Below are 18,963 nucleotides of genomic sequence, written 5' to 3'. Positions count from 1 at the left end.
CGCTCGAAATTTGCTGAAAGTAAGATGATTTCTGGTCCTTCCTCCTCTAATAAGTATGGCTGCCACGAATACTTCAGGAGTCCCACTACAAGGCTTAGAAGCAAACCCCCGGGCTCTAAACTTTTGACAAAGACTGTACATATGCAGACACCAATGTTTTGATGTATGTTAAGGGAATTTCTTTCGTACTGGTAATGATAAGACGTGTCCGTCTTCAGTGCTATTCGTCTACACATCTGGTCCACTTTCGCGAACTAGGTCGTTCCCATTTTTTTCCTGTTTCTTTCCCTTTTAATCTTTCTTAATTACGAGCACTTCCAAAAACAAAGGTATTTGGCACTTTTCTATTTATGTTATTATTCTGCTACCTAACATATACAAACTCTAAATCTACGTAGCTAGGTGGGGTGGGAACAGAATACCAGCAATGTAAAGCACACCATGAAACCGTACCTAACGCGTCGCTGTTGGGTGAGCAAACACCCGAAGTCACGCCGACCCTCCTTACACCCACGCAGTTCGATCGTGCTAGATTGATGCTGAAGTCACACACTAGGGTCGAACTTAACAAGCACGTTATAAAGATCGCAGCCCCGCGCTCTCGCACAGGCATTTCTGTCCGCCCACGCGAGGCGCCGATCGAAGCCGGTTGCGTCACGATCTTGGTTGCGAGAATTTCGCGCGTAATTTTCTTTCAGTGCGGGCGCCTCCCGCCGACGCGCGCAGCGTTTGCCCGCGTAGGTTGTTTTTCACTCGGCATTAAACGGAGCGGAGACCGTGCCGATATCCTGCACATCCTCGGCGTCGCCGGCAACGAGGTTATTTCGCAAGGCCTCGGCGAGCGACTGCACGAATGGTCAGCGTCTTCGAAATGGTCCCATTGCGGCAAACAGCTTTCATCGCTACTGCGAGCCTGCGGGTAGCCGGATGGTCAGTTGCGTAGTTCGCATCTGTAGCGGTTCCCACGTGCCTGGCGTGGTAGTGTTTTATGGATAACGGATGGCTTTGGAAATGCATGGCGCGGGTATTTGGCTTCCCGGGCGCTTTGTGCAAACAATGTTCCATTTGAAACCTGTTGGCTCACACTGACAGCGAGCATATATATGTTGTGAAGTTGTAGCAGCGACGTACATACCGTTATCGCCCTGTGTATGCGAGCGTATATAAAGAGTGAGGTTATATTTTCTGTAAAATGGTACCACAATGAAATGGCTTGCGTAACTGCGTCTATGCTTCGCGCGCTTGCTCAGTGAAAAACCACTAGTCGAAGATTCAAGTACAACTTTTTCGTAATGAATAAAACAAGACCTAACCAAATATTCTACAATTCATTTTTGCGATATAAATCCAAATATTAATTTACATAAAGCGCACTTCGCGTCAAACCACAGTAAAAACATTTTTCCTCCCGACTCCCTGCCCCCGATTTAGGCTTGTGCTAAGCCAAACCTAGTCAGGAGGGAAGATTAGACAAGAAAATTTTATGGCTGACGATGAGGAGGAATAGACTTTATTTAAATGGTAAGGAGCTGTGGCGGATGGGTGTCTACGGCTCGTGCAAATCAGGGATAATCAGCGAATAATTTCCAAAGGTAAAAACTTGCGCAAGTTTTTACCTTTGGAAATTATGAACCAACTCGCCCAGAAGAAAGTACTTATTCAGCGAATAATGGGAGCTGTATTTCTTTTGTGTTGTACCTAGCCCTGAGGACGGTGATGAAACTGTCCTGGCACTACGCATGTTAGGTTACCAGTTTAATCCAAGACATGTAGATGCGTAGGAGCAATAGCGCAAACAAGACAGGGGACCAAGAACAAGTAGACACACACAGCGCTAACTTCTAACTTTATTAGAAACCAAAGCACAAGAATTTATACATACATTTTTTCCGTATCATCCCAAAGCATGCGCAAAATCACTGTGAGCGTAGGTAATCTACTTCTTTTTTTGAGAGTGCGACAGAAGGAGTGCTTACACAGGCACTTCCTAACCTGGCTATCTTTTCTGCTTCGATAATTTCACGAGTGCGCTTGTCATTACTTTTATGAACCAACAAGCCCGAATTTCAACGATGTAGATGCGCTTGGTAATCGCTGGTTTGCTGGAAGTGTCAACAATTATGTTTGTGTTTTCGTGTGTCTGTGTCTTTTAGCGCGAATTTATCAGTATGAAGTCAACAATTGAACAAACTAACTTTTTAAGGGACGTCTAGCCTCAAAGTTCAAGAGCCTTTCAGGAACATCGATGGCATTCGTCCACAATGTTCGCTTGCTTTTTCTGGTGCGTTAAATGTATCAATCCGTGTTTCATCGTGAGCTGCATTCTTTTTTTTTTTCGACAGTCCAACACAGTATTATAAAACAGTCATCTGAGATATATATGGGCCACGTATCATCAGCCCTTTAAACGTAATCTTAGTAGCAGTGCTGAAACAGTACTGCTTTTAAACAGCGGATATATATATATATATATATCTATATTGAAAAATTACTGCGTTAAGTAGGATGGTGTTGCGCAAGAATGCCCATTCATTAGGCACCGTTTCCTCCACATCGGCTTGTTCTTATATTTTTTACTTTTGCCTTTGCAATAAAAATACAACGCAGATTTATAAATTTTCTCACTTCAACCCAGTATCATGTGCAAACGCTCACTTTAACCAAGGCAAGAGGATCAAAGAACATCGTGCCTGGAACGGTTCATCTAAGCAACTTAAGGGAAAACCTAAGCTCAGCCTTAAGGAAATGGCGCGACATCGTTATTAGGTCCCTTCAGCGGCCTGGGGTGCTCTTTGCGTATCACTTCGCAGACACGGAGACTGTACTTGCGTTACTCATCACATAGCACTTAAACAATCCCTAAGAGAACAATGCGGTAGCATCAGAGAAGCCTGCCACGCAGGTATTCCTTCTTTGTCGCATAGGTTCTGCCTACATGCATATACAAGCGGAATCGGTCATTCTCCACTTTACATTCATAGATCCCTTGGAGCCCTCCTACCACTTTTGGCTCAGTGGTGCAGCGGTTAAGCGATGCCCACTGACCCTGCAGGTGGCTGCGTCAAATACATCCAGTGGTGGGGCTTGTGAAACCCAGGCTGCTCTCCCCGAGCAACCTTTCGTAAGCAGTCATTAATTTAATTGCTACCTGCCACGGTGGGCAGTTTGCTCACAGTTCGATGGGCAGATTGCCATATGTCACGGTGGGCAGGTTGTGATGACACGTCATAAGGTCACGTGACCTAGGGGGCAGGAGGGCCACCTGCTTTTTCGATCGCAGCGTCGACATCGACGATGACGCCTGATTTTTTTCAGAACGATAATATTACTATACTCGATATATACACCACAATGACCACAATATACCACAGTGAAATAGTGCACCACAAACTGCTTCCAGAAGTAACGACATTAGGGGACTGATTACATGTTTGAAAAGTGTAAATGGTTTGGTTTGGTTTATGGGGTTTAACGTCCCAAAGCGACTCAGGCTACCAGAGACGCCGTAGTGAAGGGCTTCGGAAATTTCGACCACCTGGGGTTCTTTAACGTTCACTGACATCGCACAGTACACGGGCCTATAAAATTTCGCCTTCATCGAATTTCGACCACCGCGGCCGGGATCGAACCTGCGTCTTTCGGGTCAGCAGCCGAGTACTGTAACCACTGAGCCACCACGGCGGAGGGAAAAGTGTAAATGTAAAATTTATTTTTCGTCTTCTTTCCTTCTGTAACATACCGAGCTTAATTTCTATTATGATAGATTTTTTGCTCACCAAAGCTGGTGAGACTCTAGGGTGAGTCTCACCTATCTATAAATTAATGAATCAATGCTCGCACAATAAAAACATATCAGTGCTCCAAACCGTCAAGAACGAGGTAATCATATATTTGGTGACTTTACCTCACATGGGCAATACATTATACCGAGGTAATCGACTGTAATCAGCAGCTTTAAATCTAGAAAGCGACGTCGTTCGGGGTCTGCCTATAAATGCGCTCGGAACCGCCTCACTGTTCACGTCTCACTGTACGTTATTACGCGCAATGCGGCGTCCCAAGCGTTTTCCTCTCTGATCGGAGGCAATCAGTTTACCGTCAGAACACATGCACGGAGGTACGTATAGGCTCTTCAGTATACTTGCACGCACATCAGGAAGCTATCATTAAGGCCATCCACGTGGCGTGATGGACCGAGGTGTTCGTTAGGGGAAGTCCCGTTTTGCAGAGCCGATCTGCCGAGCAAACAGAGGATGTCAGCTGCGAGGCGACGTAGATGGACTCTCGAGTGGTCGGAACACGGTCCGCTCGGAAACAACGCTCTTCGTCAGTCAGAGCTGCAGAGTCTCGATCGATTCCACTCGCGGCCTGGAGTGCTCGGCAATCAATTCGACGAGCGGATGGAGTACCCAGCATCCGGTCGAACATTCCCGAGATGAGTGGCCAGAAGTTTAATTGCTTCCTTCCGAGAATGTTTTTCGAAGTAGAGTTGATGGTATGTTTCATAGAGGAATTAAACATAGACGCACTTTGGAAAGGATGCGTCGTCTTTTCTTGGGCCACACTACCGGGAGCTTTGCGCCATTCGAATGGTGGATAATCGTTGCTGGTCCATACTGGCATCCTGGCTGCACATATCAGAGTGAAAGTGTAATATCACAATTCGCCATTGCTTGCCGTGGTGAGTTGAAGAAACGACAACAGTGGTTCGGCATAAATATTACATCATTTAAATTGTGGTTCGTTTCTGGGTTCTTATTGTTTGTTCCTGTTTTCAAGTGAGTTGCGGTAACTTTCCAGCACCAGATAATAGTAGCAACACATGGAGTGAGCAGTCCTGCAGATGACTTGTGAAAAAAAAAGTATTTCATTTGATGAATGTATTGAAGTAAAGAACTTGAATTATGATTAACAATTGATTTCTTTTCGTTTCAGCCTTTTCCTGATTTTAGTAAAGAAGCACTACTGCATGAGGTCCAACCGGCTTACCGACTTGGTGTGAAGCCTGACCTTGAAGTTGGCCTTGGCGAAGCATAGCATAGCGACAGCCCTTGCAGAAATAAAATGAATATTGCCGCGACTGGGTTCTGAACCGGCTGCGGCGCGAAGAGATAAGCATCGTTGGTCACTTCACGAGGGCACATTGCTATCGCCGCAGCCGATCACGTCTCGTTTTACGCTGCAACACACTCGCGCGCTGTGCATTGCACATCGTCGTCTGCATCAGCTTCCATCTGCGGCGCGAACAAATCAGATCAGCTTGCCCTTGATCAGACCTTAACCTGAGTCTAATATCGTCGCCAGAAAGGCAGACGACCCAGAAAAACAAAACCATGAGCCAATAAGACTAAACACATGATTTTGTATGTCTACTCGGTTTCGCTGCGTTAAAAACCTACAAGTTTGTTTTTTTACTCTTCTTTGCTACTCTTTATCAGTGTGTTATATAATAAACTCATGTCAGCTTTTACTGTTCCGCAGCGGAGTTCTCTTCTAATGAAACACAAAAAAAGTGCAGTGCCCTCAACTCCTGCTTTCTTAATCTCTTTGAAGACGTGATTTTGCCATCGCCGAAGGCTGTATGTGCGTACCATCGTCTTCTTTACCCCTCAGTATGAATTATTCACCCTTCATTGGCGCAATGCTCCTGTCTGCAGAAGCATATATGCCGAAGTATCCGCCAAGACCTGTAACGCTCGCTATAACGGACTCAAGTTGACTGAGGGATTCTGTATCAGGCTCTGATGAATAAGGCCCGAAAGCCTCAGCATTACACTCGTACTACTGCTAGCCATGCGCTACCCTATAGCATATTTCATGTCGATAAGCTTTGCTACACTTCCGAGCACACGCTTCACTCAATCGGCAGATTGCAGCGAGTTTCAAGCCTTCCCGTGCGCTCGTTATCCCCGTCGGGTGACAATATTCACGGATACACGGCTGACATAAAAAGGATTGCAAGGGAGGCAGGAAAAAACAAAGCAGCTGTAAACACAAGACGCCGAAAAAACAATCCGTAAGAGCGCAGAATACAAGCTTCGCTTCTTTCTCCAGCTAGGAGGATCGTCTAAGAGGATTCATGAAACGTTAACGGAGAACCAGACGAAGTAATGCTATCCCCACGTTCTTTTTTTTTGTATATTGAGTAGCCTACATGTTTTATGAGCAGCGTCGAGCTTATCTGTGCATATCGCATATTTTAGTAGTACGAAGCACGTTCCAATTTATTTTCTCCACAAATGTTCCGGGTAAACAAAGTTTCCTCCGTTAAAACGTTCTCTTTACAAATCAAATTGTTCCCGAGACTTGACCCTTCGTGCTGTTTTTCTTGTTAAAGCGCATCGCCATGCTAAACCTGTCCTTAGGCATTGTTTTAACTTTCTGTACAATATTTATGTCCATAAATTTATGAAGGCAGTGACGAGCGGACATGCAACGTCACGTTGTCCTGTCCACTATGTATTAAAGGAATAAAATTGCGCAAAGAGATTGAAGAAGAAAACCAAAAAGACGTGAGGACACGGCAGAGCGCTCTAGTATGTCAGGTAGGCATGTTCTAGGTAGGTATGGCTCTAGGTAGGTATGTTATCCTCTAGGTGTGTCAAACTATGAACCAAACAGAGACAAAGTTGACAATCGTGTAGAGAAAAGCATAAGTTGCTGGCTAGTATAAATACAAGAGTACAAAAATTTACCTGATTTTCTACGCTTGTAACCAACAAAGAGGGCTGCGAGAAAAATAATACGCCACAATATTTGTTGTAATTATTATAATTGTGTGGAGCGATGTTGTTCTTCATTTTTATGATCCTTATAAGTGCTCATCAACATTTTTCCGCCCTTTATATTTCATTACGCCTGCTTCGTACGTTACCTCGTACGCTAATCTAACTCAATTCTTAATGTTCTCCTCGTCATAATTATCATTAGTCAGAATAAAGTGCCGGGAGAGGACCGCTCCTGACGATCTCCAATATTGCTCGTCCAGTGTCAACCACGTCCTAGACCTGTACTGGCGAATTTCCTAATCTGATTTCCCCTCATTATTCTATACCCAGAGCTTCGTTTGTTTTTCCTTGCCGTCTTGTTTATCCCTTCAATAACATGTAGGTCATCTTTTTTTTTCCGCGAAACACGTACATTCCCTTCGCAACTCCTATTCTCAGTCTTAATCAAGCCTACATTTCCGTCAGATCATGTTAGTTACATAATTTATGCCGCTGTCATTCTATGCGTTCTCCTTCCCGAAAGTCGTTGATCAGCCCTCCTTTTCTGTTAATGCATTTTTGTTATCCACGATATTTCGTGTTCATAGGTAATTTTAATTCACTTTCTTTTGCGTTCTGCTTTTTTAATATTTAAACTTGACTTTTCCATGCTTTCTCATGTTTTCTTTATTTTATATTCCTGCTTTCTATTCTGCCTGCAAATGTAGAAAGCTCCGTGTTATGTTCTTTCTAGTGGTACCTTATATTGCCTCTTAAAATGTGCACTCTGCTTTATTTTCCTCTTTAAATTAGTAATCACCACCAGCGTCGGCACTGACGACGTTTTCCTGTTGTTTGTTCTTTTGCTTTCAGAGCACATCATCATAAAAACGCCAATGTGATCGATTTTTTCCAGATCGCTCAAAGCCGGCGTGTGCAGTGCATGGAGGAAGTAAAACGAAGACCACATTGTGAAGCGTATAGAGATCGCGAATGACTTTTTGGTGTTTATACGAAAGAGATAAGAAAAAGAAAACATCAGAGAAAACACTTTTCTGCACAAGAATAGAGGAAGCCGTAGCGGGAAGCGGCGAGAAGATAGGGCGGCCAGGATTATTTGCGCACTGCCGAGCGCCAGCCGATTTTGGCGCGTCGTTCGCTTTACGGCTGCGAGAAAAGGTCTATTCGCAACGCTTTCTGGAAAGAGTTTCCTCTTCCTTTTATGCCCTGCACACGGTAGCATGGAGTTGTCAAAAACTTAAACAGAGGAAACCAAAAGAACCGAATGCTCCAAGAATAACTACAGCTAGATTTTGGGCTGTTTTTCTGGTCCCTGGAAAGAAAAAACTCTTTGTGCTCCGTTGCCGAGGCCGAATGGTACCGTTCTATCGGCCATTCTGGCGCCGACGGAAGCAATCGCGCACGGCCAAAAATGAAGGAACGACCTTGAGTCGTGTCAAAATGCCTTTGGCCGTCTTTTTCTGTTTCAATCTATTCTTCTTTCTTTTTTTTCAGATTGAAGGTCTGCATTTTTCGAGGCTGGGTTAAACTGCCGACTGGTGAAATCAAAATTTTATTGAAAAGAAAACTTCTTGTTTGTGTTTCTCTTCTTCAGAAAAGTTTGAAAATAAGGTTTAGAGATGGGAATATGAGGGAAGAAAAGCCTAATAGACTAAATAGTCCTGCTGACCTATTTTCATGAGGGTGAAGTGATTCTGAGTTTGTTAATGCGACACCAAGGCTTGCTTTTAGACACTATCTTCAAGAGAAGAAACTCGACACTATAAAGGCATTTTTGATTCAACTTTCGCAAAAGCATCATTTGTACTAGCGAAAGTGTAATGTAGCCTCTCTGCTGGCACTAACGTGGCAGCCATGCGTTTGAAATGCAGCGAAAGAACATTCTTCTGGCTTGGAGGCTTAAATTCCTGGTGCGATGAATGGTGGCGTGTCTCATTAATCCCACCGGATCAGTAAACACGTTCAATCGTATAATCAATAGATACCTGAATATCAAATCTATACAAGAAGAGTTCCCTCCTATATGTTACACTGAAAGTTTTTGTAAATATCATTCGATGCTTGCGTTCGGCTTAGATGGGTTGTAGTTGCAGTGGTCACATATAACGAAACATAATGAAGCTTATCTTTTAGGACCTAAGCTACAAAAGAAAAATTGAGGGAACAACTCAATCTGCTGCAACTTTTTTTTTTTATCTGAGAGCAATAAAAGCCTCATCGGGAGAAAAAAATGGGTCGCCGGTCAAAAAATTTGCTTGTTGATTTGGAGGAAGCGACCTTCATATAAATTCCATTGTATGGAGAGAAGTGACGTCAGCATAGCGGTTAATTCCCATTGGCTGGAGGGAAGCGACGTCAACAGTCCAGAAATGACGTCACTTCCGTTAAAGATAAACAGCTTTTAATGCTATCGCATTGCTAACCCAAGATAATTAGGGGTAACTAGGCAACTGAACCTGAGGCAGCGATTGAAATAAATTCCACGTTTCTTTTGGTCCAAGAATACCATCAGTGCTAAGAATTTCGACGAACGCGAAACTCAAGAACGCCTGTACGAGAATGCGGAAATTTTTTGCGAACGTTGAAGAGTGCCACACAGCTGAAATTAATTTTCAGCCTTCCACTAAGGCGCATTATTAACAAACAAGGACTAAAAATATTGCAGTGTTAGTCCTTCGGGGCTATGCCAGCACCACTTGTCCTTCAAAGAGCAACAATACCGCCTTAGAGTCTGAGTGCAAGGAGACATAAGGTACGATTTGACAGCGCCGTTCGTTGCAAGCACTGAGCAATACAGTTAATCTAGTTGTAACCCATTTGTTGGCTCTTAGAGGACGCCTCATAGACCACTGGAAGCGCTAGCACACAAAATATTCCCCTTTTATCTATGTAAATACGTCTATGCTGGAACGAAGCACCGTCCACATAGAGCCAACCACTCGCATTTCTTCCGGATGCTCCACGCGCCTTGGGATCTAATCTTCTATGGCGGCTCGGATAAGACGCATAGGCAGGCGCCTTTCTTTTGCCGCCTTCGCACGGAAATTGTATACGAAAAGAACGGCGTATTTCAGCGCAGCCCGATGGGCCCGCACCGCCTTTATTTACCGTTCGCTTCCCAGATTCTCGCATTCTCGCCGTCATCTCGCGTGACACTGTTTCGTTCCGAGCAAATCAAGTTTCGCGTTGCTGCTCGGGCCGGCTTCGAATTTCTTCTCCGGAGCGGAACGGCGCCGAAGAACAAAAAAAAAGGAAAGAGGATGTAACGACGACACGCGACGCGAACGCGATTGGAGGTGCGGACGATTTGCGAGATAGAAAATGCCGTGCAGCATTCTACAAGGCGCAGCTGAAGATAGAAAACCGGCTGAGGCCTGAATATCGCTGGTTGATGGCGGGAAACGAGAAAACCATGGTTGGCTGCTGGCCAATCGCGAAAGGCGAACTTCAAGATAGTGAGGACACAGGCCAGTAGCCAACCTTTGTATGCAACGCTCTACTTCACGAGTTAAATTGCAGATTAACTCAAACGCCCGGTGCTACCTTCCGCAGTACTGCACTAATCACGAGACAAAAAGCTACTTCGGGCTCTCAGAAATGAAGCCAGCGACGTGTATTGTATTGGAACGGACAATGGCACGGAAGCTTGAGCATGGATGAAGCTAGGGGCGAACCGAGAAAGGAATGGCGGAGATTCAGGAAGCCGTAAAGGAAAAAACAAAAAAATTAACACACGAATGAGCGAACCGGGCAGCTGTAACGTAAAGTAAATAAAAGCCAAAAACCTTCTTTCATCCTTCAGTCGTCATCATTTGTCTTTACTTTAATAGAAATAGAAAAAAAAAACGTGCTGCTTGCTACTCAGTTCCTTCCAGTGCTGCCCCTCCGCCACCTTCCGAGCTGCCATCGACGTATTCCAGTTCGGACGACACGTATTGGGTGCCGAGCTAGCGGACGTCTGCACGCCATATCGACTCGGGGATTCCAGCTCCGGTACGGCTGTCCGTTTGTTTACGCTCGCTAGGCCATTGCGTGCTGCAGCCCCAACCCTCTGCTATTCCAAGAAAGCACGAACTCCCTCTCCCTCCCTTTATTTCTTCGACGGCCCGCCTCGATGCCCCTCATCCAGCACAATCCGCACAAGGGCAAGCAAATAAATAGAACGAAGGAGCGAAAAGCGATGCTATGCGGCTCCCCTTTGTTTTCCTCTTCTATTTACTCTTCTTTTCTTTGTTCGCGAATTCTGCGGCGGCATAATGCAAGCGCCGGTGTATATCCATGGCAGGGGAGCAATGCGCAGCCGCGTAATTCGGTTAGCGTATTGCGCCGGAGCGCCCCATTTTTCTAGCACATTTCGTGTGTGCGCTGTGCATGAACCCGTTTGCTTTGCGTTCGTAGCGCCGGTGGTATACTGTAGCTTCTAGTGCGATAGTATTGCCCCTATCTCTCTGTGCTCCTTTGTATCTCAGCATTTGTTTACTACTTGCGTTCACGTCTTTGCTTTCTTTTTTTTACAAACAAAAAACAAGAGCAGCTCTACCAAAGATGGCAACCGGGGGACAGTCTTTACGAAGAACCTATCTGTTAGTTCGATGTCTGCGTGATTTTTTTCCTGTTTATAACCTCTCTTATCCCCTTTCTTTCAAATGACAATGTCTCCTTCTTCATATCCTCAGATACTGCAGTGTTTTCCGCATGAATGTATGAATTTTGCAATTCACTTCGCCACTGCTCAATCTTCCATACTCTAGGAGCGATCGACTTCACGCTGACTCGAACGCGAACACTTTGAGAAATTATAGAAGCAGTGCTTCCTGACTGTAATCTGTAACGGTAACTTCTTATTAAAAATTTTAAGTGCATCACCGGATTGTACATTCCAGCACGCGCGACCTAACGGTTCATCCCCTCCGTAAGTGTTCCTTCGGATTCCTTCCCTCGTCTTCGTGGTATGTTTGCGTACTGCGGATGTAAATAATTGGAGGAGGCCTGAGATTACTGCTATTTCGTCGCCATGGGAGAAACCGGGTTAAGTAAACATTGCCTCACCTCAAAGAACATAGGTAATGGCCCCAATTCAAAGGCTCAACATAACAAGTTCTTTAGGTATAGTTTTTTTTTCCTTTGATTTCGTCTGACTATTATAATTTTAGTTTTTAATGCGGGAAGTATGAGGCTGACAAATTTTGACAGCGCTAGTGAATGCAGGAGCGTCGTTTTTTTCTTGCATGATCGAAGGTGCAATGCAGGAACTGAAGAACTCAGCACGCCTCATCTTGACCTGTGCGATTTCCAGTCACTTCAAAAGTGAAATCTCTAGTATGTTGCGCAACCTTGTCGAACTTACAAACCCATTAGAGGACGTTTGCGTGGTCTTGGCTTGTCTATAGCGTGTGTTCGGGTACAGTAGCTACGTCATTGCCCTTGCCACCACACACGGAGTTGTATTCTGCAAGTAACTTGCATTCTAACGCATATCTCTTGCATCGATTATTCTCATTTGAACAGTTGTTATCAATAAACGCAGGAACGATCTTTTTTTCGCCTGTGATTCAGATTGGCGATTAGCGGAAGCTAACTTTGAAGTCGTCATTTATGTGGTTACCACTTCAAAAATTGCTTTTAAAAACACAGAATATTCACTAAACAAGACTTTCGTATTTACGAATCTCGACAAGTAACGAGCATCAATGCTGAGATTTCTGTACGAGCCAGGAATGAATGCCTCATCACGAATCTTCATTACGTATTCCCGATTGCAATGGATGGCGATGTCTGTGAGCGGTGTGGCATCCTTACGTACTCCTCTGTACTAAAATCACGAATACAACGATATTTGTTCTATTTTATGCAAAATCCTTTTTCAGTTAAACCCGTAATGTTTACTGGTCGACTGTGTACCGTTGCAGGAAACAGCTCTGAGCAAAATGCTGGAACGGTCTGCGAGCGCCGAACATTATCACTTTCGTTATTACCGCTACACACTAAACACGAATACACCTATATGGGAATAAAAAGGGAGTAAGTTCCTTAAAGGACAACTTTACTCTCTTTTTTTTCCTTTGTTTAGAGTGTACATACCAGAGACGGTGCACTGTGCCATGTGCTGCACTCCATCCCGTTAAGCCGTTTATAGGCAGCTAGGTGCAAATGTATGCTAAACATCAAATACTCCATGAGAACACCAAGAACTGCCCAAAAAGGCCAAAGACACCTCCGATGTGCCGGCAGCGCCAGCGTTGTTTACTAACTACGCCTAGCTGGCGGCGGCTTTGTTCCCGCTGGTTCATACCACCGACGGCCGCCAGCCTGGATGCGCTATGAACGAGCATACGAAGCGTCAGGATTTATCGTCCTCTGTCAGCAGACGCGCACGCTGTCCGGAAACTTCCGGCCGTCGCGATGCCGATAACTAATTCAATTTGTGCGGAGCGCATTCATTCTGCGATTCGGAGCAGCAGCCACCCACGGAAGACCAGGCGCCGGCTGAGAAAAACATTCGCAGCGCGCGCCGGCACGGGACGCGCCTGGAATTAAAGTCCGCGTCTTTTATTTCCTACTTCGTCGTTCTCTTGTGCGCTTCTGTCGGCGTCCGCGGCTTGAGGAGGAAAAAAGGAAAAAGGCTTCACTCTGAGAATTAAAGCCCACGTTCTCAAACAGTTGCTTCGCGTGACCTGAATAAGGAAGCAACCGCCAACGAAGGCATTAAAGATAACCCACACGGAAACTTAGCCACACATAATTTATGATTCACTTCAGTCCCATTGTATGAGGAATAATCCTTCGGTTTGGGCCTCCTGATCAACTATGGGCACAGCACATTGCACGTAGAAGTAAACGATAGGACTACACTGAAGACCGCTTATGTTAGCTCTTCAATATCTCCCGAGCAATGCGTGAATGAATTAACGATATTTTGCTCACATTAGAACACCGAACTTAATGCATTTGCGTGAAAGGAACTGCTATATATAAGGAAAATTCAACACAGACTATCATGGTGCACTTCAAATTTTTGTCTATCCAGCCGTCGTTACTTAATCGGGTAAGATGTGAGGCAACTTTGGAGACCCCACAAACGCAATGGTATGCTGCATATATGGAAATATTACGGTATGATCAGACATCTGATGCCACAATTCTGCGAAAGCGCAGGCATTTAGTCTCGATGATTACCATGCTGCTTTAACTCTAAGCCGAGGCTTCACACACGCGGCAAAATCTTTCTGGACGATGAAAGTTGGCGGACGTGAGGGGGCGGGTGGCGGTGGGTACGGCAGCACCTCCTAGCTAGGATGGCGGTGTTAGGGAGGAGGATGTTGGGTGGTGCTTCTGGAGGTCAACTGGCTTTTCCACTGCATCTTTGAATTCGATTTCGCAGTCATTTATTGTTCCGCTGATGAGTGAGTTCTTGCTGGGTGCGGGTCCTGTGGAAAGAAGTCGATGGCTGGTGCTTCTGATGCGCAGGTTTATTTGTTCCCAGGTTTGTTCTTAGGGTAGGTTCGAAAGGTTTCTAGATGGTGAAGCCGGGCGGGGGTGGCGTGGGGAGGTGTATCGAGGGTGCTGGTGCGTGTGTGGGCAGCTCCCTATCTACACTCTAAACACAAATATGCCTATACGGGAGTAAAAAGGAAAAAAGCTGTCCTCTAGTGCACTCCAAGGGAGTGCCCTTTTTGCTACTTTCGTGTTTAGAGTGTAGGGGGTGCGAGGCGGAGGTGGCTTGAACGCGCTGCTTCTGGAAAGTGGAGGCTTCACTTCGATGGACTTCATACTTCTAGTAGGAAAGGGGGGGGGGGGGGGGGTACACTGGCATTGCTTTCGCATTAAAACAACGTGCTTGTATGCGTCTTTGTGTAGCCTAGTTTGAGTGACCCTCGGCACTAGTCTGCGCCTGTGTGGACGTCCGCTCCGGTGAGTTTGCTTGTGAGAGTTGGGGCTTGTTGAGTGTGGACGTTCAGTTGTATTTGCCCATGAGTGCTTGTGTTTGCGCATGCGCACACCTTGTCCAACAACTGACGAAGGGAGTTGCGGGGCATTTTAATAAAAAACGAAGATTCTAAAAGCTACAGCCCTCACACATTTCGTTTAACAGTCCGCTCGTGTTGTGTGCATCGGTGTGAGTTCGCAAAAGTTCTGTAATATAACCTTTCCGCAATGAAGACCATGCCTGTAATTAAAACAGAATAATCTTCAACCAACACCGGATATATTCGCACCGAGTTTCCCGTGCAAAACTCAGTCTCCTGAGGAAATGAAGTGAGTAATATATTGAATAACCGAGTGTTTTGAGTAACCGGACACGTTTTCAAGCAGTGAAACCTACAAATCCTTAACAAGGCTGTCGACGCATGGGACAATAACTCAGTACTCGAGTGTCGTCTGTCTTGTAGAAAAAAACTGGAAAGTGTCGGCAACTTATCATCTGCTCTGTACGTCCACATCCAATATGCGCAAAGAAACGCAACTGAAAACTCGAAGGCCTACAAATCATACTTCTTCCAAACGGAGGGTGGGCTGTTTTGGAAAAGTATTTAAAGTGCATGCAGATGAGAGTACAAGCGCACAAGAGTTTCCCTTTCCCAAGACTAAAAAAAGGGGGGCCTTAGATTAAGCTCCCATGAGACCGTCATCGAAAGGTAGCGGAACCCCTGTGCAGCACTCCATCCCAGTCCTTGCTCAACGAAGCACTTGGAAGGTCCAAGTGCTTCGTTGATTGATTGATTGATTGATTGATTGATTGATTGATTGATTGATTGATTGATTGATTGATTGATTGATTGATTGATTGATTGATTGATTGATTGATTGATTGATTGATTGATTGACTAACGTCTGTACATTAACATTCTTTCACTCCAGCTGCGGAACAGTAAAGCCTTGCTCACATCACTCACGTCATTTGTGAAGAGTGAAACGTAAGACTGAATGGGCAATAAATTACATGTGTTTGGTTTGGCTAAAACTTGTTGCCGACGGGTTCTTCCGTGACAGCAAACGCTCAGAGCAACCAGCGGTGAACCTGGAGTGCAAAAGCCCACAAAAAAGCAAAGATAAGACGGCGAAGACAGGAATCCGCGTGCCTTGAACGTTCCCATTGCTGCGCGTGGAAGTAAAAACAACGTTGCAGACTGAGTAAAGCCATTGGACGAACTGGCCCGCCGCTTGGGTCGTAAATCCGCGCCCTGGGCTAGTGGCAGCGTGCTGTGCCTTCGTGTAACGATCCTGCCGTGGTGTAATTGCCGGCAACAGCGCCCTGGGTGAGCGTGGCTTGATTCACCTATGCAACCGGGGTACGCTGCGACCACGGTGGCTTCGACTATCATGATGTGCTGATATAGCCGCTGGCGTCTGAAACCTCAGCAATAGCCTTGCTTGGGAATGTTGTTGGATTTTCTTACGACTGAGCAAGGACACACAGCGGGGATTAGGTCGTCTGCTGAGGATGAAAACTTGGTCGCGTTGATAGCACTAGTTGTTGGTCGGTTGGTTGGTTGGTTTATGGGGTTAATGTCCAAAAGTGATGGAGACTATTAGAAATTCTGCAGTGGGGGGTCCGGATAATTTAAACCACCTGGGCTTCTTTAACGTGCACTGACATCGCACAGTACACCGGCTTCTAGCGTTTCGCCGCCATCGCAATCCGACCGCCGCGGACGGGACCGAACCCGCGTTTTTCGGGTCAGCAGCGGAGCCCCATTACCACTGAGCCAGCGCGGCGGCTATTGCATGAACTGTAATGTGCACCTCATGTACCGACCGACCGACCGGCCGATTGATTGACCGATTGTTTGAATTATTGAACGATTGATTGATTGATTGATTGATTGATTGATTGATTGATTGAGTGATTGATTGATTGATTGATTGATTGATTGATTGATTGATTGATTGATTGATTGATTGATTGATTGATTGATTGATTGATTGATTGATTGATTGATTGATTGATTGATTGATTGATTGATTGATTGATTGATTGATTGATTGATTGATTTGTAACATGTCTGCACCTCTCGTCCTGCCCTTTCACTTCTCTTTGTTGTGGCATGGTAACTCAAAAGAACCTCCGAGGGTTAACTATCTGACGCTGTCTCACAGCGTACGCCTCCTTTGGAGCAGAAAAAGTAATCACCGAGTAAACCCTACCACAGAGACATCATACGTTGTCTTTACCCACTAATGATGCCTGAGATGTAAAAAGGGAAATCTAGCAAATGGTGGAACAAGAACCGAAACGACAAAAGTCATGCGACATTCGCCAAGGGACAGTGTTGTGGAGGTAGTGTAGCTCGGCATTGTTCGGAGCTGGCTCGCTGCATCCAGATTACCGGATTCGTATGGCACGGGGCATTATGCGCATTAGAGAAGCATATAATCGAGAACGGTGCATGTTTCCTTCACCGTGATCTTCACGGCATTACACAGATGCAAGCTGCTGTCTAATGACTTTGCAAAGCAGCGTGGAATATCCCTTGTGGTTTTCTCAAAAAATACTGCCTAGATGCGAAAAACTATTAGGCTGCCTGAGAAAAAGAATGGGTTGTGTACGGTGCAAGGCTGTCCCAAAAGGAAATCATGATGATGCAGAAGAGATTTGTGACATGCTAATGCTAATAATAATGTGATGCCGGTATCAAATGTGTAGTCAGGTTTAGCTTTTTTCTAACGAATAATTTTACGAAGCGGGATACAAAAAGAGAATTAACAGTGATGTGGACATTTTTTTATCGCACTTTTCCCTCTGTGGACCAAATGCAGTGTTTCGCGAACGGTGACTCATTGCAAAACCTTAGTGCTCGAAGTAAATTAAGTACCAAATGAACACAGTTTCCTCTTGTCACAGGCAATGAAAATTCGGTTCATGCGGCGAGCTGTAATGAAGTCACACAAGTGAAATCATTTACATGCTGACTCCTCTCTTAAACGGATGATGCGCTGGCGCATATGAAGAGGAGACACAGCGAGACAGCAAAACGGAAAGCTCATTTAATCAGAGCTACAAGCTTCTTTTTATTATCATGCTCCCCTGAGTACTTTCAGCTTGATATGCATTCCTTTTCATTCATTCATTCATTTCAATATTTTGTGGAGAGTAATGGACTGTCTTATGCTAATAACTTCATTAGGTTGACTACACTGATTGTAGTGCAGACTTCATGTATTGATTTTTTATTATACTTACAAGGCGCCGATAAAATCGATCGATTTGGCTGGCCAACTGTTTGAGCAACCGATATCGAGCTACACTCGTCCCTTTAATTACACGCGTGGTCTCTGGGTAGTTCCAGTGGTTTACTGGCTTATTATTGGTAAAACGTGCTGCACTGTAAAGGCAAGACAGATGAGACCTTACCCGCTTTGTGACCGGTGGGCAGAGCCTGAACTGTGACGCATAGAAACAGCGGCACCAGCACTAGGAGGCTGGGGCAGCCGGCCTTCATGGTGAAACCTCCTGCAAAATGCAACAAGGAAAAAAAACTCAGTTGATTCATCGGACAAGTGGCCCTCCCACAATATTCCGAGAGTTCTTGTGAGCTCGGGGTTGTTTAAACAACTTATTTTAGACTCTGCATTGACATCAAAGCACGTGTCTAAGCAAACTGATGATGACGAGTGCTTTCCTGTCTCCTAAGTCTATTAATAATTTTTTTTCATTGACACTCTACCAATCGCTCACATCTGCAATATATTTTCAGTTCAGGAAACCGCGAAGCGATAGAAACTGTAATCCATCCATGGAACCGGTTTTTAAAGCTCACTATTTGAGATAGGCTGCCTGCGAAAGCGACACATTACCACACGTTCAGTGCTTAACCTTTTAAACGTCAAATTATTTCCCGAAAAACATGACAAAATCACCATATTGTCGGCAGTCTTTGGCGAAAATGACTGTTGGGAGGCTTAAAACACGCTCTAAAGCGCGAAACGAGCTTTTCATGGACAGCTACTGCCTCATAGTGTTGAAAATTGTAACCAACGCAGTTGCCGACCGTAACTCGTTTATGGCGGTGGCAGCAGCACAAGGTCGGGTCGGACGAGCGTGACTCGTCATTGGCAATATTGGCACAATCTTTAATGACGGGTACAGCTCGGCGTTGGTGGTCAAGGGTTTAAAACAACTCGCTGCAGGACATGCGACTGTACAGCAAGGGTAAGTAACAAAACCAGTCAAGGTAAATGCGATATCTTCAATGACACTTTTTGCTTTATCGTCTGTCGTGTCCTCACTTAGGAA

General features: G+C 45.2%; 1 protein-coding gene across 1 annotated transcript in view; it reads right to left on the bottom strand.

The window, feature by feature from the left end:
* The window catches only part of LOC149340763 (uncharacterized), a 102,802-nt gene that overhangs the window by 37,860 nt on the left and 45,979 nt on the right, over window positions 1-18,963 (bottom strand). Inside the window, exon 2 of the mRNA XM_089549614.1 lies at window positions 18,068-18,180. Within this exon, the coding sequence (XP_089405740.1) occupies window positions 18,068-18,169 (102 nt within the window). The 5' untranslated portion in view covers window positions 18,170-18,180. The remainder of the gene's footprint in view (window positions 1-18,067; window positions 18,181-18,963) is intronic.

The sequence above is a fragment of the Amblyomma mixtum genome, chromosome 6 (genome assembly GCF_055824585.1).
Source record: "Amblyomma mixtum isolate Tamu chromosome 6, ASM5582458v1, whole genome shotgun sequence".
Classification (NCBI taxonomy): Eukaryota; Metazoa; Arthropoda; class Arachnida; order Ixodida; family Ixodidae; genus Amblyomma; species Amblyomma mixtum.
The sequence above is the reverse complement of the archived record's forward strand: the minus strand, read 5'-3'. Positions and strand labels throughout refer to the sequence as shown.